Source organism: Malaya genurostris, chromosome 3, assembly GCF_030247185.1.
Source record: "Malaya genurostris strain Urasoe2022 chromosome 3, Malgen_1.1, whole genome shotgun sequence".
Lineage (NCBI taxonomy): Eukaryota > Metazoa > Arthropoda > Insecta > Diptera > Culicidae > Malaya > Malaya genurostris.
This window is the reverse complement of record NC_080572.1, coordinates 173,834,054-173,858,646: the sequence shown is the minus strand read 5'-3', so window position 1 is coordinate 173,858,646 and position 24,593 is coordinate 173,834,054. Positions and strand designations below refer to the sequence as shown.

The following is a 24,593-nucleotide window of genomic DNA, read 5'->3' as shown; positions in this document are numbered from 1 at the left end:
ACTACGAGGCATTAAACGCTAAAATGAAAAGCTTGATTAAAGCGAAGAAAAGCGGTTATTGGCGTCGATTCGTAGACGGATTATCAAGAGAAACATCAATGAGCACTCTTTGGAACACAGCCCGACGAATGCGCAACAAAAACACCACGAACGAAAGCGAGGAATATTCTAACCGCTGGATATTCGATTTCGCTAAAAAAGTATGTCCTGACTCTGTTCCGGAACAGACGATCATGCGCGTCGCCTCATCTAATAGAAACGAAACACCTTTTTCTATGGTCGAGTTCTCACTTGCGCTTTTATCGTGTAACAATAAAGCCCCGGGGTTAGACAAAATTAAATTCAACTTGTTGAAAAAATTGCCTGACTCTGCCAAAAGGCGTTTATTGAATTTATTCAATAGGCTTCTTGAGGATAATATTGTCCCACATGACTGGAGACAAGTAAGAGTTATCGCCATTCAAAAACCAGGGAAACCAGCCTCCGATCACAATTCGTATCGGCCGATTGCTATGCTTTCCTGTATCCGGAAATTGTTCGAAAAAATGATTCTGTTTCGTCTAGATAATTGGGTCGAAACTAATGGCTTACTTTCAGATACACAATTCGGCTTCCGCAGAGGCAAAGGAACGAACGATTGTCTTGCGTTGCTCTCAACCGAAATTCAAATGGCATTTGCTCGTAAAGAACAAATGGCGTCAGTTTTCCTAGACATCAAGGGGGCTTTTGATTCAGTTTCCATAAACATCCTATCTGAGAAGTTGCATCAGCATGGTCTTTCACCAATTTTGAATAACTTTTTGTATAATCTATTGTCCGAGAAATACATGTATTTCGCGCATGGTGATTTGTCGACAATACGATTCAGTTACATGGGTCTTCCTCAGGGCTCATGCTTAAGCCCCCTTTTATACAATTTTTACGTAAACAGTATTGATGAATGTATCAACACATCTTGCACGCTAAGACAACTTGCCAACGACAACGTTGTGTCTATTATAGGACCCAAAGCTGCCGATCTCCAAGGACCACTGCAAGATACCCTCGACAACTTGTCGACATGGGCTCTTCAAATGGGTATCGAGTTCTCTACGGAGAAAACTGAGCTGGTAGTATTTTCAAGGAAGCGAGAACCAGCACAATTACAGCTTCAACTAGGGGGTGAAACCATAGCTCAGGTCTTCACATTTAAATATCTCGGGGTCTGGTTCGACTCCAAAGGCACCTGGGGATGTCACATTAGGTATCTGAAACAAAAATGCCAGCAGAGAATCAATTTTCTTCGTACAATAACCGGAACTTGGTGGGGTGCCCACCCAGGAGACCTGATCAGGCTTTACCAAACAACGATATTGTCCGTAATGGAATATGGATGCTTCTGCTTCCGATCCGCCGCGAACACCCATTTCATTAAACTGGAAAGAATTCAGTATCGTTGTTTGCGTATTGCCTTAGGTTGCATGCAGTCGACTCATACGATGAGTCTCGAAGTGCTCGCGGGCGTCTTACCATTGAAAAATCGATTCTGGGATCTCTCATATCGATTGCTAATCCGATGCGACATCTTGAATCCGATGGTGATTGAAAACTTCGAAAGGCTTGTCGAGCTCAATTCTCAGACCCGTTTTATGTCCTTGTATTTTGATTACATGGCTCAGAATATTAATCCTTCTTCGTTTGTTTCCAACCGTGCTCATTTCTTGGATACTTCTAATTCTACTGTGTTTTTCGACACATCCATGAGAGAAGAGATTCGTGGAATTCCGGATCACGTACGCCCTCGAGTAGCCCCAAATATTTTTTATAACAAATTTAGAACAGTCAACTGTGAAAAGATGTTTTACACTGACGGATCAAACATCAACAGGTCCTCAGGCTTCGGCATCTTCAATCAAAACATCACCGCTTCTCACAAACTCAGTGATCCGGCTTCAGTTTACGTCGCAGAATTAGCTGCTATTCAGTACACCCTCGAGATCATTGAAACCTTGCCCAAAGACCATTACTTCATTGTCACGGACAGTCTAAGTTCAATAGAAGCTCTCCGGGAAATGAAGCCAGGAAAGTATCCCCCATATTTCCTGGGGAAAATACGGGAACATTTGAGAACTTTATCTGAACGGTCTTATTTAATATCGTTAGTCTGGGTCCCTTCGCATTGTTCCATTCCAGGCAATGAAAAGGCAGACTCATTGGCTAAAGTGGGCGCATTGGAAGGTGATATTTATGAAAGACCAATCTGCTTCAATGAATTTTTCAGTATCTCTCGTCAGAAAACTCTCGAAAGTTGGCAAACTTCATGGAGCAATGGCGAACTGGGACGATGGCTACATTCCATTATCCCTAAGGTATCGACGATACCTTGGTTCAGGGGGATGAACGTGAGTCGCGATTTCATTCGTGTTATGTCGCGGCTCATGTCAAATCACTACACCTTCAACGCACATCTCCGGCGTGTTGGGCTTGCGGAGAGCGGTCTCTGCACCTGTGGCGACGGTTATCAGGACATCGAGCATGTCGTGTGGTCGTGCGTAGAGTATCGTGACGCCAGGTCGAAGCTACTGGAATCCCTTAGGGCCCGAGGTAGACCGCCTGAGGTTCCGGTTCGGGATGTGTTGGCGAGTCGGGATAGTTTATATATGCTTCTCATATACCAGTACCTCAAACACATTGATATACAAGTGTAATGTGTTATTCCTCGCTCAGAAAGTATAATATCCACCTACAGGTTCGACACTAACATCCGCCCGATTCTCTCGATCCCCGTCCCTGTCCACCATCTTCATTGGAACTAACAAGATCTTTTTTTTTTGTTTTTTTTCGTTCCCCCTTCCCTGTCTCTTCTCCATCTCGATGGCAACTAATTAGATCTCTGTCGTTTTCAAACATTTTGTTCCAACATCCCCTTTTTTCCACGTTTTCCACAATATTTACTTCTCTTTCATTTTCTTCGGCAATATCATCATCACCGCCCACGGAAGACCGCTCCAGTCGAAAACCAGCATGCGGGCCACCCGCCGGGCCTTCGTAGCCTGGGGGTGTTTCCCGCGGACCCACATGGACCAACGCCATCTGGAAGACTCATGCAACACTCAATTCATCGACCACTGCCGATCGCCATTACGATTTACGAGAACCCGAGACGACATAGTCAAATGATACTATTATAGTTTTAAGTTAGTCGTTAAGTAAGATTAGAAAATACCCTTGGCATCTTAGAGCTTAAGCAGTGTGCCTAAAATTATATTACATTATTGAATAAAAAAAAAGCACTTGTTTCACGCGTTCCTCAAGCGTATACACAACCATTTTCGTTCACCGGAAGGATAAAACTAAGTTTCTGTCAAATCAGAAGTGACATTAAGGTTACCAATGTCGAAATAATCGCTAGTTCAACAATTCCGCTCAATTTTTTCAGACCCATGATCAAGTTTAAAAGAATTATTGCTGATATTTTTGGTGTCGGGAATGTCGAATATGCGACGTAAACGCTGAAGAACACTTTTGTGAATCAACTGAACCAATCTAAATCAATCAGCTCAAATGCGTGTCAGTGTGTTATTTTAATACAGAAAATATGTTTCAAGGAGACTGTTTCAGTGACAAGAGAAAGGAATTATCACACCACTAGGTGAATTGAGAAGAGGTTTTTACATTTAGAAGGCTAAAGTTTACCGCATGAACTTAATCGCGTATCTGAGCGCTATACGCGAGTGTGTTTTAATCTATGTGCGTGTATGTGTGTTTAAGTTCTAGTTCATGTATGTTGTGTGTGTACGCTGACATGTGTGTGCATGTGTGTTTGAGAAAAAATTTTCATTAGTTGTCATGGACTTGTCATCACATATAAAGAAATTCGTCAGGTTACGAAACAAATCATATCGCCTTTTCATGATTCCTGACTAGGTATGATTTTAAAACTTAAAATTTTTTAAGCCTTGAGTAACAAATCTTCTCCTATTAAAATTTGTCATTGCTATACTTTAACTCTTCCAAATTAAGGAATATCCTTATTACTAGAAGAAGTAGTTATAATAATGAAAAGGTAGAAATCGAACAATACAAGAACTACTCCAATGATTCACCTAATTGATTGATTAATCTACTAATCATAACTTTGTGGTTACCTAATTCATAGAAAGAGTATTTACATCATTTTAGATGAAAAACCGTCCAACACTGCTATACTTTTCGTTGTTTAATAAAAATACATAATTACGAATATGCATGAATACACAATTTTTTTTCTGGTGTAAAAGAATTTTTACCTTTCTCATATAGAAAGTTTATACAATCACTGTAAAAACAAAATTTTGAACCGAGACCCATAGGGCTTCGACAGCTGGCATATGCAGCTGATTAAAAAATACCCTGTTTAGCTTAAATTGTATATACAACAGGAACAGAAATTGAGGATTTCGCTTGGTTCGTTCGATTTCTATTAATTGGTTTAATCGAAATAGAGCATGAGATAATTTTCAGAATGAAATATTTTTTTCATTGAACTTATTGTTAGTGATGAGGGGCGTAGTTTGGTCTTTGCACACTTAAATTGGATTACCGATCTCAGCTGTGCAAACCTCGGTAGCTGATTTTTTCAGAGAAAATAACATTCCATCACAGTGGTACCTTAAGGTACTGTGGTTAATAAAATTTTATTTGTGCAGAAATATCAGTAGAACGAGAATGTTCGGTAGTTCGGCTGTCCTAAACTCGTCAAAAGATGGAAAAAATACCGAATGAAGTGGTCAATAATTGTGTGGAACAGATGTTGAAATCGGCTAAGCCATCTCGGACAAAAGCTAGCGGTAATAAAAAGGCCGTTTTTCGGATACATAACTTATATAATTAAATATCCGGAACTAGGAGTGAAAGATATTTGATCTGCAAGCTCAAATGAAAAGTTAGTTTTCCCAGCAATTCCATAGCATTTCTATAGAGTAAGGTAAAAGGAAATGTTCTGACTGAAGCAGCTTACAAAGTTTATGAATAGCATAATCAGCAGCCCATTTTCTAAATCCACATTTAAAAGTTCACGTGAAGCAATTGAAAGAACTTTTATTTTATTCAATATTACAATATAGTTTTAGGCACACTGCTTAAGCTCTAAGATACCAAGGCTATTTTCTAATTTTAATTAACGACAAACTTGGAACTAGAATAGTATCATTAGAATATGTGATCTTAGATTCTCGAAAATCCAGCGTTCAGCTGGCGATCGGCAGTGGTCGATGAATTGAATATTGCACGAAATTGAAAGAACTTGTAAGCAGTTCTTGGAATACATTGTTCAGTTTTTAAGTAGCGAAAATTTTCGCTCAGAATTTGTTCTGTACTGTTAAGTGGTCAAAAGTTGCTCGTGTACTTTCAAACAAAAAGAAAGTATGATTTTCAGCAACTGTGGAACTTGTGATATATCCCATTCGAATATCCCCACACAGTCAAAGTGGTTATCTTGAGGCAAACATCGAGTTTTGTTGGTTATGCTTCAATAGAGTCATAATTCTGAAAACCAAAATAAACCACCTGTAATTATAATCGAAACCGACGTTGCTTATATTATACTTACAAAACCAAGGCCTTCCACATTTATTGTGGGTAGATGGATAAATTGTATATTTACTTCATTCAACGCCGTGAAAGTAATTCACACCTAAACTAAAGTACAGCAGAAAACATGAATATAAAATTGGACAATTTTTGATCAGGATGAAAACACGACAAAAGAAGTTCGCTGGATTAACAAAACTAGCAACGTTGTTCAAGTTGCAGTTCAACCGTTTCGGACAACCTAACAATAGAAATGTACATTTGTATCATTCGAATGTAAAATTATATCCGCTTCCAAGTGCTCGATCAACAGCACCGCGTTAAGGTCGACAAAAGAGAATGGAATGATAAATTTGACATTCAAATTATTCAAAAATCATTGTTTTAGCTGTGGCCATTCGATTTATACTTTTAATTTCAAAGCCAATCACAAAATGAAAAACCTACCCAGTTCAGAGCAAAAACAAATGGCGATTTCAGCTAGTAATGTAATGTACGCCAAGTATACACAACTAAAATTCTCGGTATTTTTTATTTGGCAGATAATTTGCATTTACCGAGCATTTCTACAGTAAAATAGATGCATTTTCATGTCATTTCCAGTAGGGATCACAATTTGTATTCCCGCAGAAAAACAGATTATAGTTACAACAAAAACAATGGCTCAATTAAACATTAATATTATACCGGAATCCAATCAAGGCAGTAGATTAGCGTTACGAGGATCTTTATCCCGTGTGCGTTAGTATTATCTGGAGGATTCCTTGACACGAATAATCGCAAAACATTGAGCAAAATCGTTTTTAATAGCACGAAACATGTCGTTCTTTTTCGTTTCAATTTTCAGTTGCTACTGATTCCACATACAGTCTGTTACATTAGAGCGTGGTCACTGTAGTGGGAAAATGAAAAGACTCAACACGAAAATACTTTTGAATATTGTTTTATTAGATCAAAAACATACATGCAAATACATTAATAGCAAGTCCAATCCCTTTCAGCATTAATAGTGTCTTGACACCTTCGAGGCATACTTTGAGCGAGTTCAAATTGTGTGATCGGTTCTTCTAAAGCTTCATCTTCATTTGAGCCCAAACTTTCTCAATTGGATTGGCGACTGAGAGGGCCAATCCATTTTGGGGCCTATCGGATGCGAGCACAAAAAATCTGCTTTGAAGCGCGAAGTGTACGCGGTACCCATTTTGAAAAAATGCTGAGATCGAACTGTAAGCAATAGTCAGCTGATTTATTCTCGCATAGCATGAAGGACACTGCTGCCCTCTGTGTTAAAAAAAAAAACAATCGCACCATTCCACTTTACCGATCCCGAGTAATCGTGACCACGCTTTTATGTAACAGACTGTATGAGCACGTACACTTATTCACATCGCTCAGTTTAGTACTGAAGAAAAATGGCTACTTTGATGAATCACCGAATATCGGTTGTCTAAAAACTGTTTACCGAGATTCTGGTAAGTTGATATCATTAATTTGCTGATTTCGGTAAAACGACCAATTACTAGAAAACAGGGTAATTTATAAAACCGAATATCAGTATGAAATTGACGAGAAATCGGAAATAATAAACCAACACATTAAAATTCCATTCCGTTGTTCGGTAATTTTTTTTACGAAAACTTTCGGTAATTAATAGAAGATACCGATATTTCAGCACATGAACGTCATTTTACAAAAATTATGCAATTTTTTACCGGACGATCAGTGTTACGCAAGTTTTCATTACCGAATTCTGTAAATAGATATACAATTCATACGGTAAATCGGAATAGTCGCCGAGTACGGTAAAACTCTACCGTCCGTATGGTAAAATAATTTTCCAATAACCTAACTTCTGTAAATAATGATTGTCGTGAAAACTAACTGTCAAACAATTGATAAAATGTTCAGTAAGAGTCTTTTTATAAACCAAACGAAAAAAATCTTGAAGAGTTCATCGAATGGATTGAGGTACAGGTGCTGAAATTTTTGAAACATTAGAATCACTAAAAGCTTTTTGTTTACTTATAGGCAGAAAATAATTTTGTATCACTTGTCCACTTGCTGCCTACACAAATCGTTCGAGGGTAATTTCTGGTGGACTCGACGGATTGTGCAGTATGTTGGAAGGTGGAATAAAAGCCACAACAGGTTGGAATTAAATTAAAAATTCAATTTTCTTCAATCATTTTTGTGAACATGTGTTGTTTTTTGAAATCCGAAAATAAAAGAATTTTAACCAAAGGAAAACAAACAAACAACAAATTACCGAACAATCAGTTAGATCCATTTGGTTTACAGTTTACGGTAGTTGTTTGACAGTTCAGCAATTGCCGAACGATCGGTAATCAATTGTATTACCGAACTGATTACCGAACGTTCAGCTGTTGAAAATTCGGTAAAAAATTACCGAATTCTGCGAAATTTTTTAAGTGTGAAGTATTTTGGAAAAGGATAGCCGAAATTTCAGTAAAATATCGCTTAGCTGATCGTTTCCGGCGTCTTTCCTTGCCGAGATCAAAATTAAGTTTTAAGTATGTACGTAAAACGTAAAAACAAGACAAGTTTATTCATTTGGAGCAAAATAAAATTATAGTAAAATGATACATTTTCAATCTTATTATTTCTATTACGTTTTGCCTTCAACAAACTTGCAAGTTTGTAATCATTTGAGTAATGTACTTAGTGATTTTTAACCAAAACCCATCAGTCCTAATCATGTCTGCACGTGCTAAAAATAAATTCATAATAACACAACGAATTCGCGTTAAAATTTTGTTATAATTACAATTCGTGTCGGCAATTAATCAGTGGATTAAAATCGATAAGCTTGTGACTTGCAGTAGCTCGCTAGATTTAAGAATTATTCTACTGAAAAATATCACGTGTGACACTGTTTCAAACTGTGGTAATTAATGTGATAAATCTTAAAGTATCCAAGTTTTAAGCAATCGAGATTTTTCGGCGTGCATGAACGAAAAGTATATAAAAGTATATATAGTATCAATTTTTAGGTTATACTAGTTGATGTAAAAACTAACGTTTTTGTTCTCTTTTATGAATCAAAGAATATAAAGAATACTACAATATTGTATATGAGTGATATGAGAAAGGCATTATAATACCACTAGTTGGATTGGAACAAGACTTTTTGAAGTTTACCAGTGAACAAGTTACAAACAGTGATGACGAACAAAATTAGATTCGATTAGTTTTCGTTCATTTTATCCTGTCTTTATCGAACAAAATTATTGATACTGATCATAGTGAACTAAATTATTTGATAATGTTGAATGAAATATGCAATTTTTGTATTGTTATGTTACTTTTCTATACCAAATGCGCAAGTTAAAAAGATTATTTTGCAGTCATCAGATAGCGTATAAAATCTATCAGGATCACTGGCATTGGATTGTTCTATTTTCAATGTAGGAGAAGCTGAATGCGTTTAGTTGATCTTTAAATGAAGTAAATTTGAAGTGCGAAGCATTGCTTTACAACCGAAACAGATCGAAAAAATCCTGAACTCAAGTTCAACCGACTATAACTTTTAATTGTTTTGAATTTCTATCACTATTCTTCCTTCTGCTCTGGCAACATGGGCCAAGAGGCTTTTTAAACTCATAACAGGGATCCACAAAAATAAGAAGATGCATTTTTTCTTTGAAAAAGAAAAGTTGGCAGATTCTTTCCTAAAACTCGAGCAAAACCTAGAAGCGAAGCAAATGCAGACATTACATTCCTTTTGTGGAATTTGACCTTCTGTTCCAACAGACGAATCATAGTATACAGAACCATGGCATGGCTGGTGCTACGATCGTACTGACACTAAAAATCCTTCCTGGTCGCGACTTGAACTTACAACAATTGCCTTGTAAGACCAGCGCCCTATGCATTGAATCGCCAACCAGGGAGCGAACCCTGGACATACTTCTATTTCGTAACCAAACAAAGAGCACTTGCGACATGTGATGGTTTTCAAACTGAACTGCTTATTGCAAACTTAAACAGTTCAACTTGAACCGCTAAGCAGACGTCAAGTTAATGCTATTTGCAAAACACTTATATATTTGAAACCCAAGTACCACGTCTTTCCTGACGTGCCGAACGAAAACGTTGTTTTCGGCTTATTCTGACCGATGCAGGTATGGTCATTTAAGGGTTATCCTATGTTTGTGCTTAGGACACATAACCGTTTTTACTTTTCTTTACGTTTATAAGTGTTTTGCAAATAGCATTAACTTTACATCTGCTTGGCGGTTCAAGTTAAACTGTTTAAGTTTGCAATAAGCAGTTCAATTTGAACTGATCTGCACTGACGAGTCTAAGACGAAACGTAAAGAAAAGCATTTACGAATGCCTAAGAGCCATTGAAAAAATTCAAAACGTCAGTAAATGGGTTCCACACGGACTGAACGAACGGCAGATAAAAATATGCGAAAAGCTCCTTTTAAAGCCTGTTCGCACTATACCGGGACGGGACCATCCGGGACCATCCGGGACTATCCGGGACGTTTTTTTCCTCATCGGCGATGACTGAGCTGCCGGCGTGTGTATGTATTGAAATCCCGGATCCGGGATAAAATCCATTTGGTTGCCGCCGATATTCCTCGCCGAGTTTTTCGCACCGGTCCCGGTCGTCCCGGTATAGTTCGAACAGGCTATTACGCTACGAAGTTGTTTTTGCATCGGATTGTAATTGGTGACGAAAAAAAGAAATGTTTTGAGAATACAAAACGCAGAAAATCGTGATTAAAGCCAGAACAATATCGAGCTCTTTTAGTTTATATTAAGTTCCGCACGAACCTCTTTATTAGGTCTATTAGGTGAAAATTATTTAAAATTAAGTAATTTTTAGCAGCGTGAATTGTCCAACTTTTTGCTATGAATGCTGGTTCTTGAAGTCAACACTTTTTGTTGTGGTGGCGTTATTGTCAACTATATGTTAAGCTACGTTCCTACTATTTTTGATGTGCACAGTGTATGACTATGTAAATGAATTTATGTCTGATACTTTTGATCATAAATTTCTTAATCCGAAGAGAGCATTCATAAGAGGAAAAATTTTCATGTTATTTTATTATGGTAATACAATAGATACCCGTTAAAATTTCATTGCATTTAATATAAATGTAATTTTAGCTTTGTGTTCTCCGTACAACCATTGAATAATTAGATTTAGATGAGTTGAAGCACTAACTTCATTATATTGCATGAATGACAAAAATCCAAGCATGGCGAGATTGACATTGAAAAATTGTGACATGTTACTTTTTTTTCATGTCTTGGTTTGTAAATCTATCGGAATGCAAATTTGAAAGATTTTCCTATACTGCGTAAAATATTCGATCGTTGCAAGGAAAAGTGTGAAAGAGTGAATTGAAATATTCGATCTCTTTTTGAGTGAAATCGCATATACTAATAAGGAATGAACATTCTTGTGAGAATTGAAAACTAATCAACATATTTAATACATTTGACTAACGGCTTCTCTGTGTAAACTAGCTGTTGAAAGGCACATAATTTCTGAAAACATGTTCAATCGTTCTGCTGTGAACATAACAAGAGAACAGATTATTGTGGCCAGAACATGTATTATTGATGGTTTTCCAGGTATATGAATATCTAACAAAAGTGTGAGGTAATAATTGATCTCAATGAACTTAGCATGAAATTAGAATCCAGGTCGAATACTAGAACCTCGACAGCATTATGGTGACACAGGTGAATGAACATCAACGTTGCCCGAGTTTGATACAACCACCGGCGTATCAAATGGGACATGTTTTGATCTTGTTCTGAATCGGCCATTATTGTTACTGTTTATTTATAGCATTCCGGTGTACTACCAGTCGGCACTCAAAACTGCACATGAAACCAGCGCAAACGTAACGTGTCGGATTTTGGCGCGATAATCACAGACATGCGAGTCATGATAATATCACAATGATTTTATTGTGGTTACGCTATGAAGTTTTATTGAGTTCATTGACAGTTTTGTTGGCAATTGTGTGACAACTCATTTTACATATTTTCCATAGATAATTGTAACCGGTGCATTGATTATGGGCAAAGATAGTATGCAATCGTATGATCATGTCTAGTGAGAATTATTTAACTACATTTTCAACACTGTCTAGAACACTGAATAACTGTATGAGTTAATGTTTGTGTATTTGCTACACAGTCGAAAAGCTAAATAATAAGCAATACAATATAAATAATAAACAATTATAATACATTGCCAATTCAAATCAAAATTTACTAGCAACTCATTGATCACTAAAATGATCAAAAAGCAAGAAGAACTTATTTTTAAGAGTTTTAAATTATATTGTTTTGAGGAAATATTATATTAACTAGAAAACAATAATGTTATTTGTGTTGAATATGTGTTTCATGGTGCGGTTGGGGTAATTGCATTGATGAAGAATTGAGAGAAAACTATAGATCTTCTGAAGTTGCAACGTATAAGTAAAACATTTAGTAATACACAACATCTATACCTTTAACTTATCCAACACAATATGATTTACTTTTTGTACATCCAACTGTAAACATTCCACCTCACTTGTATGCTCCGCTAGGAAAATTATCGCCAGAAAGGTAGCGATGTGTATCATTTTCACACTGCTATGCACTTTAGGCAGTAGAAATAATAGTTGAAGCAGAAGATATCGGTGCTGCATTTTACTTTTCACATATCTTAAAAAACTATCTTAAAACACCGCATTTTATCCATGCACATAGGAACTAAGGTATCTTGTATAACATTTTCATTTTGTCACTTGTTCCGTGTTCATAAGTGCATTACACTATGGTCGAAACTAATGCAGCATAACAGACGCATTTTTCTGGATCTATTAAAAACCATTGCTCTACTGAAAAATAAGAATATCTCATCATCTGTACAACTTTAATTGAATAAATTCGGAACTTTGTACTTCAGATAAAGTTTGTCACTGCTTATCTACAAAAATTACGCCTGATAATCAACACTGCGTATTTTTTTATTATGCTTACTGAAAGATTTCATAAAAGACAAGGTATATTATGTGATGTAGGAAGAATCTGTTTCATTTCCCGATGCTACGAACTTTTTACTGGAATACGCTTAAAATTAGCTCCATTATTATTATTGTTTAGAGTCACTAGAGCCCAACGCGCGAGGTTAACCGGCAAACATTTTCCACGCGATAGAAGCAATGTTGGGAAAACGTTTGAACACCTCGGCGGTTAGTGTTTAACTGAAGCCATCTGTAGAAAATAGTTCTGTGTTCGCAATGTTTTCCCTCCTTACTGTCTATTTCAGCGACGACTAAATGCCTCGATTTAATAGCAGAATGAAATAGTGCAGCATGATAGAGAAACGTAAATTCCGGTCATCTCCGGTTTCAAAAGTTAAACATAGAAAATACGTGTTCGTTACCAATCTTTTCTGCTTTTTATGCTTTTTTGAATGAAATTTAAACATTGTAAGTCAACTTTGACACATTCAGCAAAGTCTGTTGCAACATATGATAATGTTCCGCAGTGGAATAGTACCCAAATTGCCTTTTCAAGCCGATTTTGACATTTTCTATTCACATCAGTTAAGTTAAAATAACTCATCTGCCTCCAGAGATTTTCTCTGCGAACCTTCTCAACATCTCATTTCAAAAACATATCGTTGAATTATTTAGATAGTTTCGTTCATAACTCACAGAAAAATCTATTCGTAATTCACCTAATGGTGTGATAATGCCTTTCTCTTGTCATTCAAGCAGTCTTATTAAAACTTTTTTTTATTAAGCTTATTGATTAAGGTAATATAGTATTGTGGTATTCCTAAAAATATTTTTTTTTCGATTCCTGAATTCCTGAAGGAATGAAACAGTTCTCAGTTTGTTCCACTATTGCAGCTACTTCTAGGACCACAACCCGAGAACCGATATAATCGAAGTCGGTTCGTATGGACATCACCTTATATGATGTACAAATTCTACTAGTTTTTATTCAAATTTAGAAGATTTTTTTACGGATTTGATATCGGTCTGTTTGGCTTATATTGGCTACCGATTGGAGTAGTTTTAAGGCCAGCTTAGATTTTTTTACGTTTTTTATTTTGCGCTTTAAGTGTAGGTATACAATTTTTAACACTCTTTACCCTATATTCCCGGAACCGGAAGTCGGATCTGGATGAAATTCAAGGTTTACGTATGGGTTTACGTATGGTTCGTCAAATGGTGAGTCGCCCCTCACAAGTACCTGTCTCATACCACCACGTTTGTCTCATGATGACCGTCGTCGACTGAGTGCTACCGCCTTCCGCGGTAGTAGCAGAATGAGAGGGTGCGTGCAAGCAAGGGCACGATAACCCTACCAGGTTCAGTTATGTGAGGTGGCAGACAACAAAGAAACAGACAGGGGGTTAGGACAGGCCTATCGAACCGCCCGGAAAAAACACGATTGGGCTTTCGGCACATGGAACTGTAAATCCCTTGGCTTCCCAGGACGCAATCGAATACTGCCCAATGAGTTGCAAAATCGCAAATTCGAAGTCATAGCACTGCATGAACTGTGTTGGTCGGGACAAAAGGTGTGAAAAAGTGAACATCGACTGGCTACCTTCTACCAGAGCAGAGGAACATCTATTGTACTAAGAATTGTCTCCATAGTGTGTTGAAATTAAAGCTGTATCATGTAAATGAATGTGAAGGTAAATCGCTCACGTAGAGGCCACTCGCCACAGATTGAAATGTGCAGAGATACCAGTGATAACCTTCTCACGAACAAATGTGAGGTGGAAGTAGTACTACGACACAGGAATCAATCAGGATGCACGCTAAGCCGACAACAGGCTCTCAGTTCAGCAATCTGAGGAACAACAAAGCCGCGGGCAATGATTAATTGTCAGGAGAGCTGCTCAAACATGGATAGAGTGCCTACTGGATGCTTTGTAAGATTTAGGAGGAGTAAATTCTACCACAGAAATGATCATGCACGAACACGTTTTTCCGGATAAACTGACCCGATTGATCAAATCAACTATGGATAGAATGATGTGCTACGTTCTAGTATCTGGGGTCTTTTCGAATCTCGAAGAGGGCTACGGCAAGGTGATGGACACTCTTGTCTCTTGTTCAATATTGCTTTGGAATGTGAGATTCGAAGAGCGAGAATCGACACGAGTGATACGATCTTCCGAAAGTCCGTACAGCTTTTTGGCTTCGATGACGACGTTGATATTGTAACACGTTACCTTTGGAAGATGATGGAAACATACATCGGACTTAAAGCTTAAGCTAAACGTATCAGACTAGCTATAAATTCGTCGAAAACAAAATACATGTAGGAAGGGACTTTGAAGAAGAAATACTACACCTCTCACCACGAATATTGATAGACGGTAGTGATATTGAAGTGGTTGACGAGTTGGTGTATCACTGGTAACCGCCGATAATGATACCAACAAAGAAATTCAGTTTCGTATTTTGGCAGGAAATCGTGCATACTTTGTACTCAGAAAATCCTTTCGATCGAGTAAAGTACGCCACCGTACGAAATTGACCATTAGCCCGGTTGTTGTCCATGACCACGAGACGTGGGCTATACTGACAAAGGATTAACGCACCCTTTGCATTTTTCGAAAGAAAAGTGTGGCGGGGTGCAGATGGAAAACGGAATGTGAAGACGGCGTATGAACCATGAATTGCAACAGCTGCTTGGAGAACTACCTATCGTACGGGCAATTGGTCGGCTACGATAGGCTGAGCATGTCATTAGGATGTCGGACGGTAACCCAGTAAAAATGGTTCTTGAATCTGATCCGAATCTGAAAAAGAGGAGCACAACGAGCAAGGTTAATCGGTCAAGTGAAGGGGAATTTACGAAGTATCCGGGCCTACTCTAGTAAATAACACCACAGAACTAGGTTGATAGGTAAGGTTGTTAAGTAAGTATGGGGCTACAAGACTATTCATTTGAACCTATGTTGTCGAAAATCGGTGGAACCATCGCTGAAAAAATTGAGTGAGATCCATTTTGGAATATATGACCACTATTTCTGGTGATTCCGGAATCGGAAACCGAGAACCATTATAGCCGAAATCGGTTTTTTTTAACTTATATTGACTATTGATTGAAGTAGTTTTGAGGCCAGTTTAGAAAAGTTTCGCCGCTTTTAGTGATAGTATATAGTTTCGAACACACTTTACCCTTTAATTCCGGAACCGGAAGACGGGTGAAATTTAGGAATTCCGTATGGGACTACAAGGCCTAAGACGTTAAAAAATTACGGAGCGCTCGATCAACCCGATTAACAGTGACATTATAAACGCCATTGAATTTTCACTCGCTCTATGAATGTGTTATTGTAAAAATCAAACGACTTAAACCATTTTATTACACTTCAGTTAGAGAAATGAACGATGCTGACTAAGGTAGGCCTTTTTGTTGGTTCCCAGTAAATTTCAACAGTTTATGCTGGAATTCTAGAAAGAACCGGTCATTTACTGGTTCAATATATAAGAAGAACATAAAGATGTAAATTTGTATATTCAGTTATATAAAATTTTAATTTTGAATATAACTAAAAAGCAGCATGGAAATGTGCAAAATCGAAGAAGAAAATGAATTGACAATTTAGTTCGCTTTTTCTGACTCAATTCCGACAGATTTACGAATCAATTGGTTGGAGGAATCGAAATTCCTTCGGATTCGGACATGTGCAAAATGTGTGAAAAATATGCACTCAATTTTCTCAGATGCCGATTTTCATGAAATCTACATCTTACTTCGGTATTATAGGGTGATGAGTCTTAAAAATTCCAAACCACCGTAAATTCTTCGATGCTAAAGGCTGTTCCACTTTGTACGTTCTGTCAGATGATGTTCAAACATTATCACTTCCCATTTCCCTGAAGTCAGTGGCGTACCTAGGATAATCCCACAAGATTTTGTCGACTCGCGTCGGTCCGATCATTGGCCCGATTTTTGTATCGATAAAGCACGATATCTGCCCAATGGTAACGCTGCAATCGAGCCGTCATCGGACAATTCTGGACCATTTGCATCAACCGCGTGAACCTAAAAATGCTTTACGATACATTATGTATCGCTAGTTTAAAAGAGTGAAAAGATACCAAACCAAGCATTATCGAGCCGAAGTCACCCCGATATCGTGACATCGGGCACTTTGTTTTCGTTTCGCTTGTAGAGGCTTCAACCTTAAAGTCATTCGTTTCTTCGGTCCAGAAATATTCTGACCGTTTGTTCGGGGTTGGAAATCGAACCCCGCGCTATAAATCGCACATTATTGAAATGATGGAATGAGCAATGAATTCTTAATCGACTGCTCGTTTCTGGGTGCTCGATCAACCCGATTAACAGTGACATTATAAATTTCATGGATATTCCGCTCATTTTATAAATGTGTTAGTGTAAAAGTTAGGCGATTTACATCATTTTATTACACTCCAGTTAGAGAAATTGATGATGATGACTTAAGTAGGCTTTTTTTGTTAATACCCAACGAATTTCAACAGTTAATTCAGGAATTCTAAGAAAAATTGGTTATTTGCTAGTTCTGTATATCCGATAAATTTAGAGATTTACATTTATACAGGGTCCGGTTATTTCGACATTGGTAACCTTAATGTCACTTCTGATTTGACAGAAACTTAGTTTTATCCTTCCGCTGAACGAAAATGGTTGTGTATACGCTAGGGGAACGCGTGAAAAGTTTTACTTTGAAAATGTGTGCCGAAAAATCATCTTCTCGGATGAGGCACATTTTCATCTTGGCGGGTATGTTAATAAGCAAAATTGTCGCATCTGGGGGACGGAAAACCCGTACGTTATCATGGAGAAGCCAATGCATCCTCAGAGAATGACGGTTTGGTGGAGATTTTGGTCTGGTGACATCATTGGGCCTTTATTTTTCGAAAATGGTTCCAACAAGACGGCGCTCCGTGCCACACAGCAAATGCTACGATCGATCTTCTGCGCACAGTCTTCGAAGATCGAATTATCAGTCGAAATTCGTATGTCGTGATTTGACGCCGTTAGACTATTATCTTTGGGGGGCTGTCAAAGATAAGTGTTATATGGACAAGCCAGAGACAATTCAAGCCTTGAAGGACAACATTCGTGCAGCCATAGCTGAAATAAAGCTGCATACAATCGAAAATGTACTAAAAAACTGAACCGACCGTATGGCGTACTGCAAGGCCAGCCGAGGCAGCTATTTGAATGAAATTATATTCCACAATTAACCGGAAGGATTGTACTTTTGAAATCGGATGAACCGTTTTTGTTTTATTGCACGTTTGAAAAAAAGATACTTGGCGGATCCTGTATATTCAGATAAATAATTTTTTTTGTTTGAAAATAAACTGAAAATCAGCACGAAAACGTGCAAAACCGGAAAAGAATAAGAAGAAGACGAATTCGAATCCAAAAGATTTCCGAACCGGTTGGAGGTGAAATTCATTCGGAATCGGTTGTTGCGCTAGAGTTTGAATTCATTCGGAATTCAGTATAATTTCCACATGGAATTCCGAATGAAAAATTCTCGCCGATTCGGAATACATTCGAATCTGACCCTCTTAGAAAAAAAAACGTTCAACAGTGATCTTTAATCGTTCAACGGAAGCCCAACACGGGACCTTCGTTTGCCGATTTTGAAACAGACCGTTGAACCGAGTGCCAATTTTTCGTTCAACAAATCTGACAGACAGAGGTCCATTGTTGAGCCATTTTCAATATATGGAGTTCGAGCCCCGTTGGACTAGTTTTACTGAAGAATTTTGAAAGTTTGTATCTAATTTTTTTTTTCAAATGAACATAACATACCTGTAGAATATTCCTACTTCATATAGAATAAAATCAAATTATCGTTCTATATGAAGATAACATCAAATTTCTACATTATTTTTGTAGGAGTTAAAATAACAACAAACCGTTCCCGCGACGTGAACGATTATTTCGTGCAGTATGCCGTTCAACAAACGCTCAACGGCCAACAAAATGTAATCGCTTGCTGAATACGAAGCTTTCGTGCACGATCCGTCCGATGTCATATTTACTGGGATGCATCCGATGTTCGAATTTACTGGGGATTGTGGTAATCCACCAACAGCACCCTCTGTTTTCCAATTTGACATCAATATTTCAATTAGCGGTGTATTTTTGTTGTTTATTAATATTCACGGCACGGTCCATAAATATCGGCTGCTTAAATATTTGGTTAGCATAAATATTTAAAATTATTATCGCCAAAAAGAAGGAGCTTTCAGCATCTATTAAAAAAGGTTTGAGTTTTCTGTCAGACTTAGAGAAATGCCATAAAACTATTACTGATGCTTTTGATATCATCGGCTGTTCTAAAAAAAGTATACACTATGTTTACCAAACAATGCAATCGCTTGACAACTTTTCTACCAGTCATTACAGATAATATACAGTTTTCTCTAGTGAGTGTTTTAGTTTTAGCATCCAAACACAATTGCAACGAACGCCAGTTGCGCGAAATTCTAGAAGAATACATTCCCAATTCTGATGTTATTGACAAAATTGTGTCCAAGTACATCCTCCATAGAGACATACAGAATCAGAAAAATGCAGAATTTGGTATATCACTACCACATGTTACAGATGCCAACTGGACACTTCGTTCGGATTTATTATCATCAAGTTACTCGGTGTCTGCTGGAAACCTCAGTTTTAGCATTGAGTTGGAGTCATTCGAGTATAAAAGTAACGAGAAGAAACCGGTAGTGCGATTCACCTGCACTCCAGAGGAATTACAACTTTTCATTACCAAACTGAAGGAAATAGAGTTAAATTGCGATAGACTTACGAAATAATTCGTATTGATTTGGAAGGATTGTTGCGTTATAGAAAACTGGTCGATCTAGCAAATTTAGGCTACTGGATCTTCCATTCAGTCCCCGGCAAACGAACGAAAATGTTAAAGACGGGGTAAAATAAAATAAAAAACCCATTTAGCAGGCACATTATGAAATAGTAAATTTAAGTGAAAACAAAAGTGCAATTAACTTATTTTGCAATATTCATCTCGAACTCCACAATTTTCAAATTAAAATATTACAATGATAGTTTTAATAATTTTTTTTCTTAGGTGCGTAATCAAAGGAGAAAATAAAAAAGAGTAATTTATAGTTACTTATTCGTTACCGTAGTTTATTCTCAAAAATACGAATTATAAATTACACATCCATATCTTACTTAACTCCTTTTTGAGCTAATTTTTCCTTTTTAGCTGCCTCCGCTTCTGCTTCGGCTTTTTCGTACTTTGCGATTAGAGCATCAACTTCTGCACTTGTCTGTATATTCAGATAAATATTTTTTTTTGTTTGAAAATAAACTGAAAATCAGCACGAAAACGTGCAAAACCGGAAAAGAATAAGAAGAAAACGAATTCGAATCCAAAAGATTTCCGAACCGGTTGGAGGTGAAATTCATTCGGAATCGGTTGTTGCGCTAGAGTTTGAATTCATTCGGAATTCAGTATGATTTCCACATGGAATTCCGAATGAAAAATTCTCGCCGATTCGGAATACATTCGAATCTGACCCTCTTAGAAAAAAAAACGTTCAACAGTGATCTTTAATCGTTCAACGGAAGCCCAACACGGGACCTTCGTTTGCCGATTTTGAAACAGACCGTTGAACCGAATGCCAATTCTTCGTTCAACAAATCTGACAGCCAGAGGTCCATTGTTGAGCCATTTTCAATATATGGAGTTCGAGCCCCGTTGGACTAGTTTTACTGAAGAATTTTGGAAGTTTGTATCTAATTATTTTTTTAAATGAACATAACATACCTGTAGAATATTCCTACTTCATATAGAATAAAATCAAATTATCATTCTATATGAAGATAACATCAAATTTCTACATTATTTTTGTAGGAGTTAAAATAACAACAAACCGTTCCCGCGACGTGAACGATTATTTCGTGCAGTATGCCGTTCAACAAACGCTCAACGGCCAACAAAATGTAATCGCTTGCTGAATACGAAGCTTTCGTGCACGATCCGTCCGATGTCATATTTACTGGGATGCATCCGATGTTCGAATTTACTGGGGATTGTGGTAATCCACCAACAGCACCCTCTGTTTTCCAATTTGACATCAATATTTCAATTAGCGGTGTATTTTTGTTGTTTATTAATATTCACGGCACGGTCCATAAATATCGGCTGCTTAAATATTTGGTTAGCATAAATATTTAAAATTATTATCGCCAAAAAGATGGAGCTTTCAGCATCTATTAAAAAAGGTTTGAGTTTTCTGTCAGACTTAGAGAAATGCCATAAAACTATTACTAATGCTTTTGATATCATCGGCTCTTCTAAAAAAAGTATACACTATGTTTACCAAACAATGCAATCGCTTGACAACTTTTCTACCAGTCATTACAGATAATATACAGTTTTCTCTAGTGAGTGTTTTAGTTTTAGCATCCAAACACAATTGCAACGAACGCCAGTTGCGCGAAATTCTAGAAGAATACATTCCCAATTCTGATGTTATTGACAAAATTGTGTCCAAGTACATCCTCCATAGAGACATACAGAATCAGAAAAATGCAGAATTTGGTATATCACTACCACATGTTACAGATGCCAACTGGACACTTCGTTCGGATTTATCATCATCAAGTTACTCGGTGTCTGCTGGAAACCTCAGTTTTAGCATTGAGTTGGAGTCATTCGAGTATAAAAGTAACGAGAAGAAACCGGTAGTGCGATTCACCTGCACTCCAGAGGAATTACAACTTTTCATTACCAAACTGAAGGAAATAGAGTTAAATTGCGATAGACTTACGAAATAATTCGTATTGATTTGGAAGGATTGTTGCGTTATAGAAAACTGGTCGATCTAGCAAATTTAGGCTACTGGATCTTCCATTCAGTCCCCGGCAAACGAACGAAAATGTTAAAGACGGGGTAAAATAAAATAAAAAACCCATTTAGCAGGCACATTATGAAATAGTAAATTTAAGTGAAAACAAAAGTGCAATTAACTTATTTTGCAATATTCATCTCGAACTCCACAATTTTCAAATTAAAATATTACAATGATAGTTTTATTAATTTTTTTTCTTGGGTGCGTAATCAAAGGAGAAAATAAAAAAGAGTAATTTATAGTTACTTATTCGTTACCGTAGTTTATTCTCAAAAATACGAATTATAAATTACACATCCATATCTTACTTATCTCCTTTTTGAGCTAATTTTTCCTTTTTAGCTGCCTCCGCTTCTGCTTCGGCTTTTTCGTACTTTGCGATTAGAGCATCAACTTCTGCACTTGTTAAAATTTTGATAACTGTCTTATTGTTTTCTCTTGTCAAGACAGCCATCTCAACTGTAAGAATAGAAATTTATTATGAAAAGTATTTTTATATAATACACTTTGGAATACTTTTCTCTGACGTCAGCTTAGTCATATCCAGTGTTTTTGAAAGTACTTTCACAGATAGGTCTTGCGCTTGTGCCAAAGTAATTTCATTGTCTCCAAGTTCTTGTTTAAGTGCAGACACAGCAGCCTGACATGAATGCAGCAAAAATTAAACATAAATAAGCGTTTCAAGCATATACACTTACCGCAGAATTGTTTCCGATGCATGTGGCCTTCCAGCCTCCATAATTTCCACTGGGATCAGATTGATATAACTGATAGCCGTAATGTTTGTCCCAACCCATATACAAGATAGATACTCCAAATGGACGTTTTCCACCGTATTGTGTATAAGCCTGTTTTACGTCACACAGATGCGACACCAGCTGTTCACAAGGCATAGCCTCGCCATAGTTCAATTGATAACGCTGAGCAATGACTCTAAGTAGATTCGTTAAAACATTCGCATCTGAAGTAATTCCTGCTACTGAACAAACCATATCACTAAACAGAGGAAAAAAGAATCATCTATAGAAGTTCCATAGTTATAGAAACAATTTGATGCTTACTCATTAAGCTTATAGATTTTTTCAGAAAAAATAACACTGTCCAATAGTTTGTTAGTATTCCGTCTTTCCGCGGCCAATAAAATACCATCTTTAGCTAAGATTCCTAGTGATGTGCCGGCATGAGAAATAGCTTCCATTGCATATTCTACTTGATAAAGGCGACCTTCCGGTGAAAAAATAGTTGTTCTGGAATCGTACCGACGAGCCTGAAAGTACAAATGATATTGCAGAAACAATATAGTCATAACCTCAACTCGGCATCAGTAGTTGGCCACATCACATCACAATACATTGATTATACTTATTTTACATACTAACCATAATTCCTTTTAATTTCTGGTCTTGTAAAACACTAAGAAAACCAAAAACTAATTTTATTTTACAATTTTAGCGTTTATAAAAATCTCCAGTTCTACAGAAAACCTACTATTCCCAGGGGAAAACAAAATACAGTATCGTGAAAGTATCTGAATAGCAGGGATGCCAAATCCAATTTTTAAACGACTCGCATATTTTACACTAATGAAAAAGTATTTACACGGAACCGGCAAAATACCTAGTTTTGAGTACACTTTATTTAACTTCGGGATTCCTCAAAGACCCTGCTGGGCCGCCATGTTTTTGTGACCATCATCTTTTCCGCAAAGACGAAAGCAACGAAGAAGTATGTAAACATAAATAAAAAATTGTTGATGCTAAATATATGTGATTTGTTGAAACAAAGTTTGATTATGAATGTGTTATAGTTATGAAACGTGCGGTGACTTTGCTCTCACTGACTTGCTAGCTTTGAAGGCCCCGAAGGACCGAGATGTTGGTTACGATCAGAGATGCCATTTATACAGATTTATCTGTATTATACAGATTTTTAAATGCTCATACAGATTTAATACAGAGTACAGATTTTATACAGATTTGCTCAATTTAATACAGATTTATACAGATCTCACAAAAAGTAAGAAAGAAAAAAATTAACTTTTCTGTGTGAGCTATCTTTTAGTATTTGATTCCAGTGACGAAATAAAAGTCTATTAATCAACGGACAAATCAATATGGAAATCTGTGAAATCCATTTATATTATAATTTTTTTGCAATGACATATTGGAAACATATTTCGAAGAAGCCAAATGAATGAAAAACTAACAGAAAAGATGAATTATTGGAAAAAATACGCTCAGAGACAGTACTTTATTCAAGGAAGTAATGGCATCATGAAACTTTACTGTCAAACTGAGAGTTGTATGAACCGACTTGACGTAGGATATTGGGCGTTGAAATTCCAGGTCAAATTATAAAGTCAATAATTTCTAACTAAATAAATATATGGAATGACAATTCAATTGTTGTGGATAAAAAAAATTAAACTTGGTCGTTGAAAATTCTTGTGAGCGCGACAATGACTGATTAAATCTACCATCCTACAACCACAATCTATTGGAATAACATATCTTAGCATCATTTTGTTGTAAGAATTTCATTTTATTAGTAAATACAGATTAATACAGATTTTTTATACGAAGAATACAGATTTTCTGTGAAAATATCACATGGAATTCCGAATGAAAAATTCTCGCCGATTCGGAATACATTCGAATCTGACCCTCTTAGAAAAAAAAACGTTCAACAGTGATCTTTAATCGTTCAACGGAAGCCCAACACGGGACCTTCGTTTGCCGATTTTGAAACAGACCGTTGAACCGAATGCCAATTCTTCGTTCAACAAATCTGACAGCCAGAGGTCCATTGTTGAGCCATTTTCAATATATGGAGTTCGAGCCCCGTTGGACTAGTTTTACTGAAGAATTTTGGAAGTTTGTATCTAATTATTTTTTTAAATGAACATAACATACCTGTAGAATATTCCTACTTCATATAGAATAAAATCAAATTATCATTCTATATGAAGATAACATCAAATTTCTACATTATTTTTGTAGGAGTTAAAATAACAACAAACCGTTCCCGCGACGTGAACGATTATTTCGTGCAGTATGCCGTTCAACAAACGCTCAACGGCCAACAAAATGTAATCGCTTGCTGAATACGAAGCTTTCGTGCACGATCCGTCCG

General features: G+C 36.9%; 3 protein-coding genes across 5 annotated transcripts in view; 1 reads left to right on the top strand and 2 right to left on the bottom strand.

Annotated features, from left to right (window-relative positions):
* Positions 1 to 12,776, bottom strand: part of LOC131436670 (A disintegrin and metalloproteinase with thrombospondin motifs 18) — a 33,969-nt gene extending 21,193 nt beyond the window's left edge. For 2 of the 3 annotated variants that reach the window (XM_058605527.1, XM_058605524.1), the window contains exons 1-2: positions 12,571 to 12,776; positions 12,054 to 12,428 (exon numbers count right to left, since the gene is read on the bottom strand). In XM_058605527.1, coding sequence (XP_058461510.1) covers positions 12,054 to 12,236 — 183 coding nt within the window. In that variant the 5' untranslated portion in view covers positions 12,237 to 12,428; positions 12,571 to 12,776. Of the gene's footprint in view, positions 1 to 12,053 lie in introns of all 3 variants that reach the window. The other variant, XM_058605525.1, reaches the window with a different exon arrangement.
* Positions 12,777 to 20,661: 7,885 nt separating this feature from the next.
* LOC131437395 (COMM domain-containing protein 3-like) lies at positions 20,662 to 21,706 on the top strand. The gene is made up of 2 exons (XM_058606701.1): positions 20,662 to 20,913; positions 20,966 to 21,706. Exons 1-2 carry the CDS (start codon positions 20,805 to 20,807, stop codon positions 21,385 to 21,387), a joined length of 531 nt encoding a protein of 176 aa, XP_058462684.1. The 5' UTR covers positions 20,662 to 20,804; the 3' UTR covers positions 21,388 to 21,706.
* Positions 21,697 to 23,000, bottom strand: LOC131437394 (proteasome subunit alpha type-4-like). Its single transcript, XM_058606700.1, has 5 exons — positions 22,841 to 23,000; positions 22,523 to 22,728; positions 22,160 to 22,457; positions 21,978 to 22,101; positions 21,697 to 21,920 (listed from the first exon to the last, which is right to left on the bottom strand). The coding sequence occupies exons 1-5, from the start codon at positions 22,841 to 22,843 to the stop codon at positions 21,766 to 21,768; spliced, it is 786 nt and encodes a 261-aa protein (XP_058462683.1). The 5' UTR covers positions 22,844 to 23,000; the 3' UTR covers positions 21,697 to 21,765.
* Between the last annotated feature and the right edge of the window lie 1,593 nt (positions 23,001 to 24,593).

Bases quoted from the DNA above. Each gene is read 5' to 3' on its own strand.
- LOC131437395 (XM_058606701.1), top strand. From the start codon at position 20,805: ATGGAGCTTTCAGCATCTATTAAAAAAGGTTTGAGTTTTCTGTCAGAC. The intron at 20,914-20,965 runs GTATACACTATG...CTTTTCTACCAG, and splicing joins CATCGGCTCTTCTAAAAAAA to TCATTACAGATAATATACAG.
- LOC131437394 (XM_058606700.1), bottom strand. The intron at 22,102-22,159 runs GTAAGTGTATAT...CATTCATGTCAG, and splicing joins GCATCGGAAACAATTCTGCG to GCTGCTGTGTCTGCACTTAA. The intron at 21,921-21,977 runs GTATTCCAAAGT...CTATTCTTACAG, and splicing joins TAAGCTGACGTCAGAGAAAA to TTGAGATGGCTGTCTTGACA.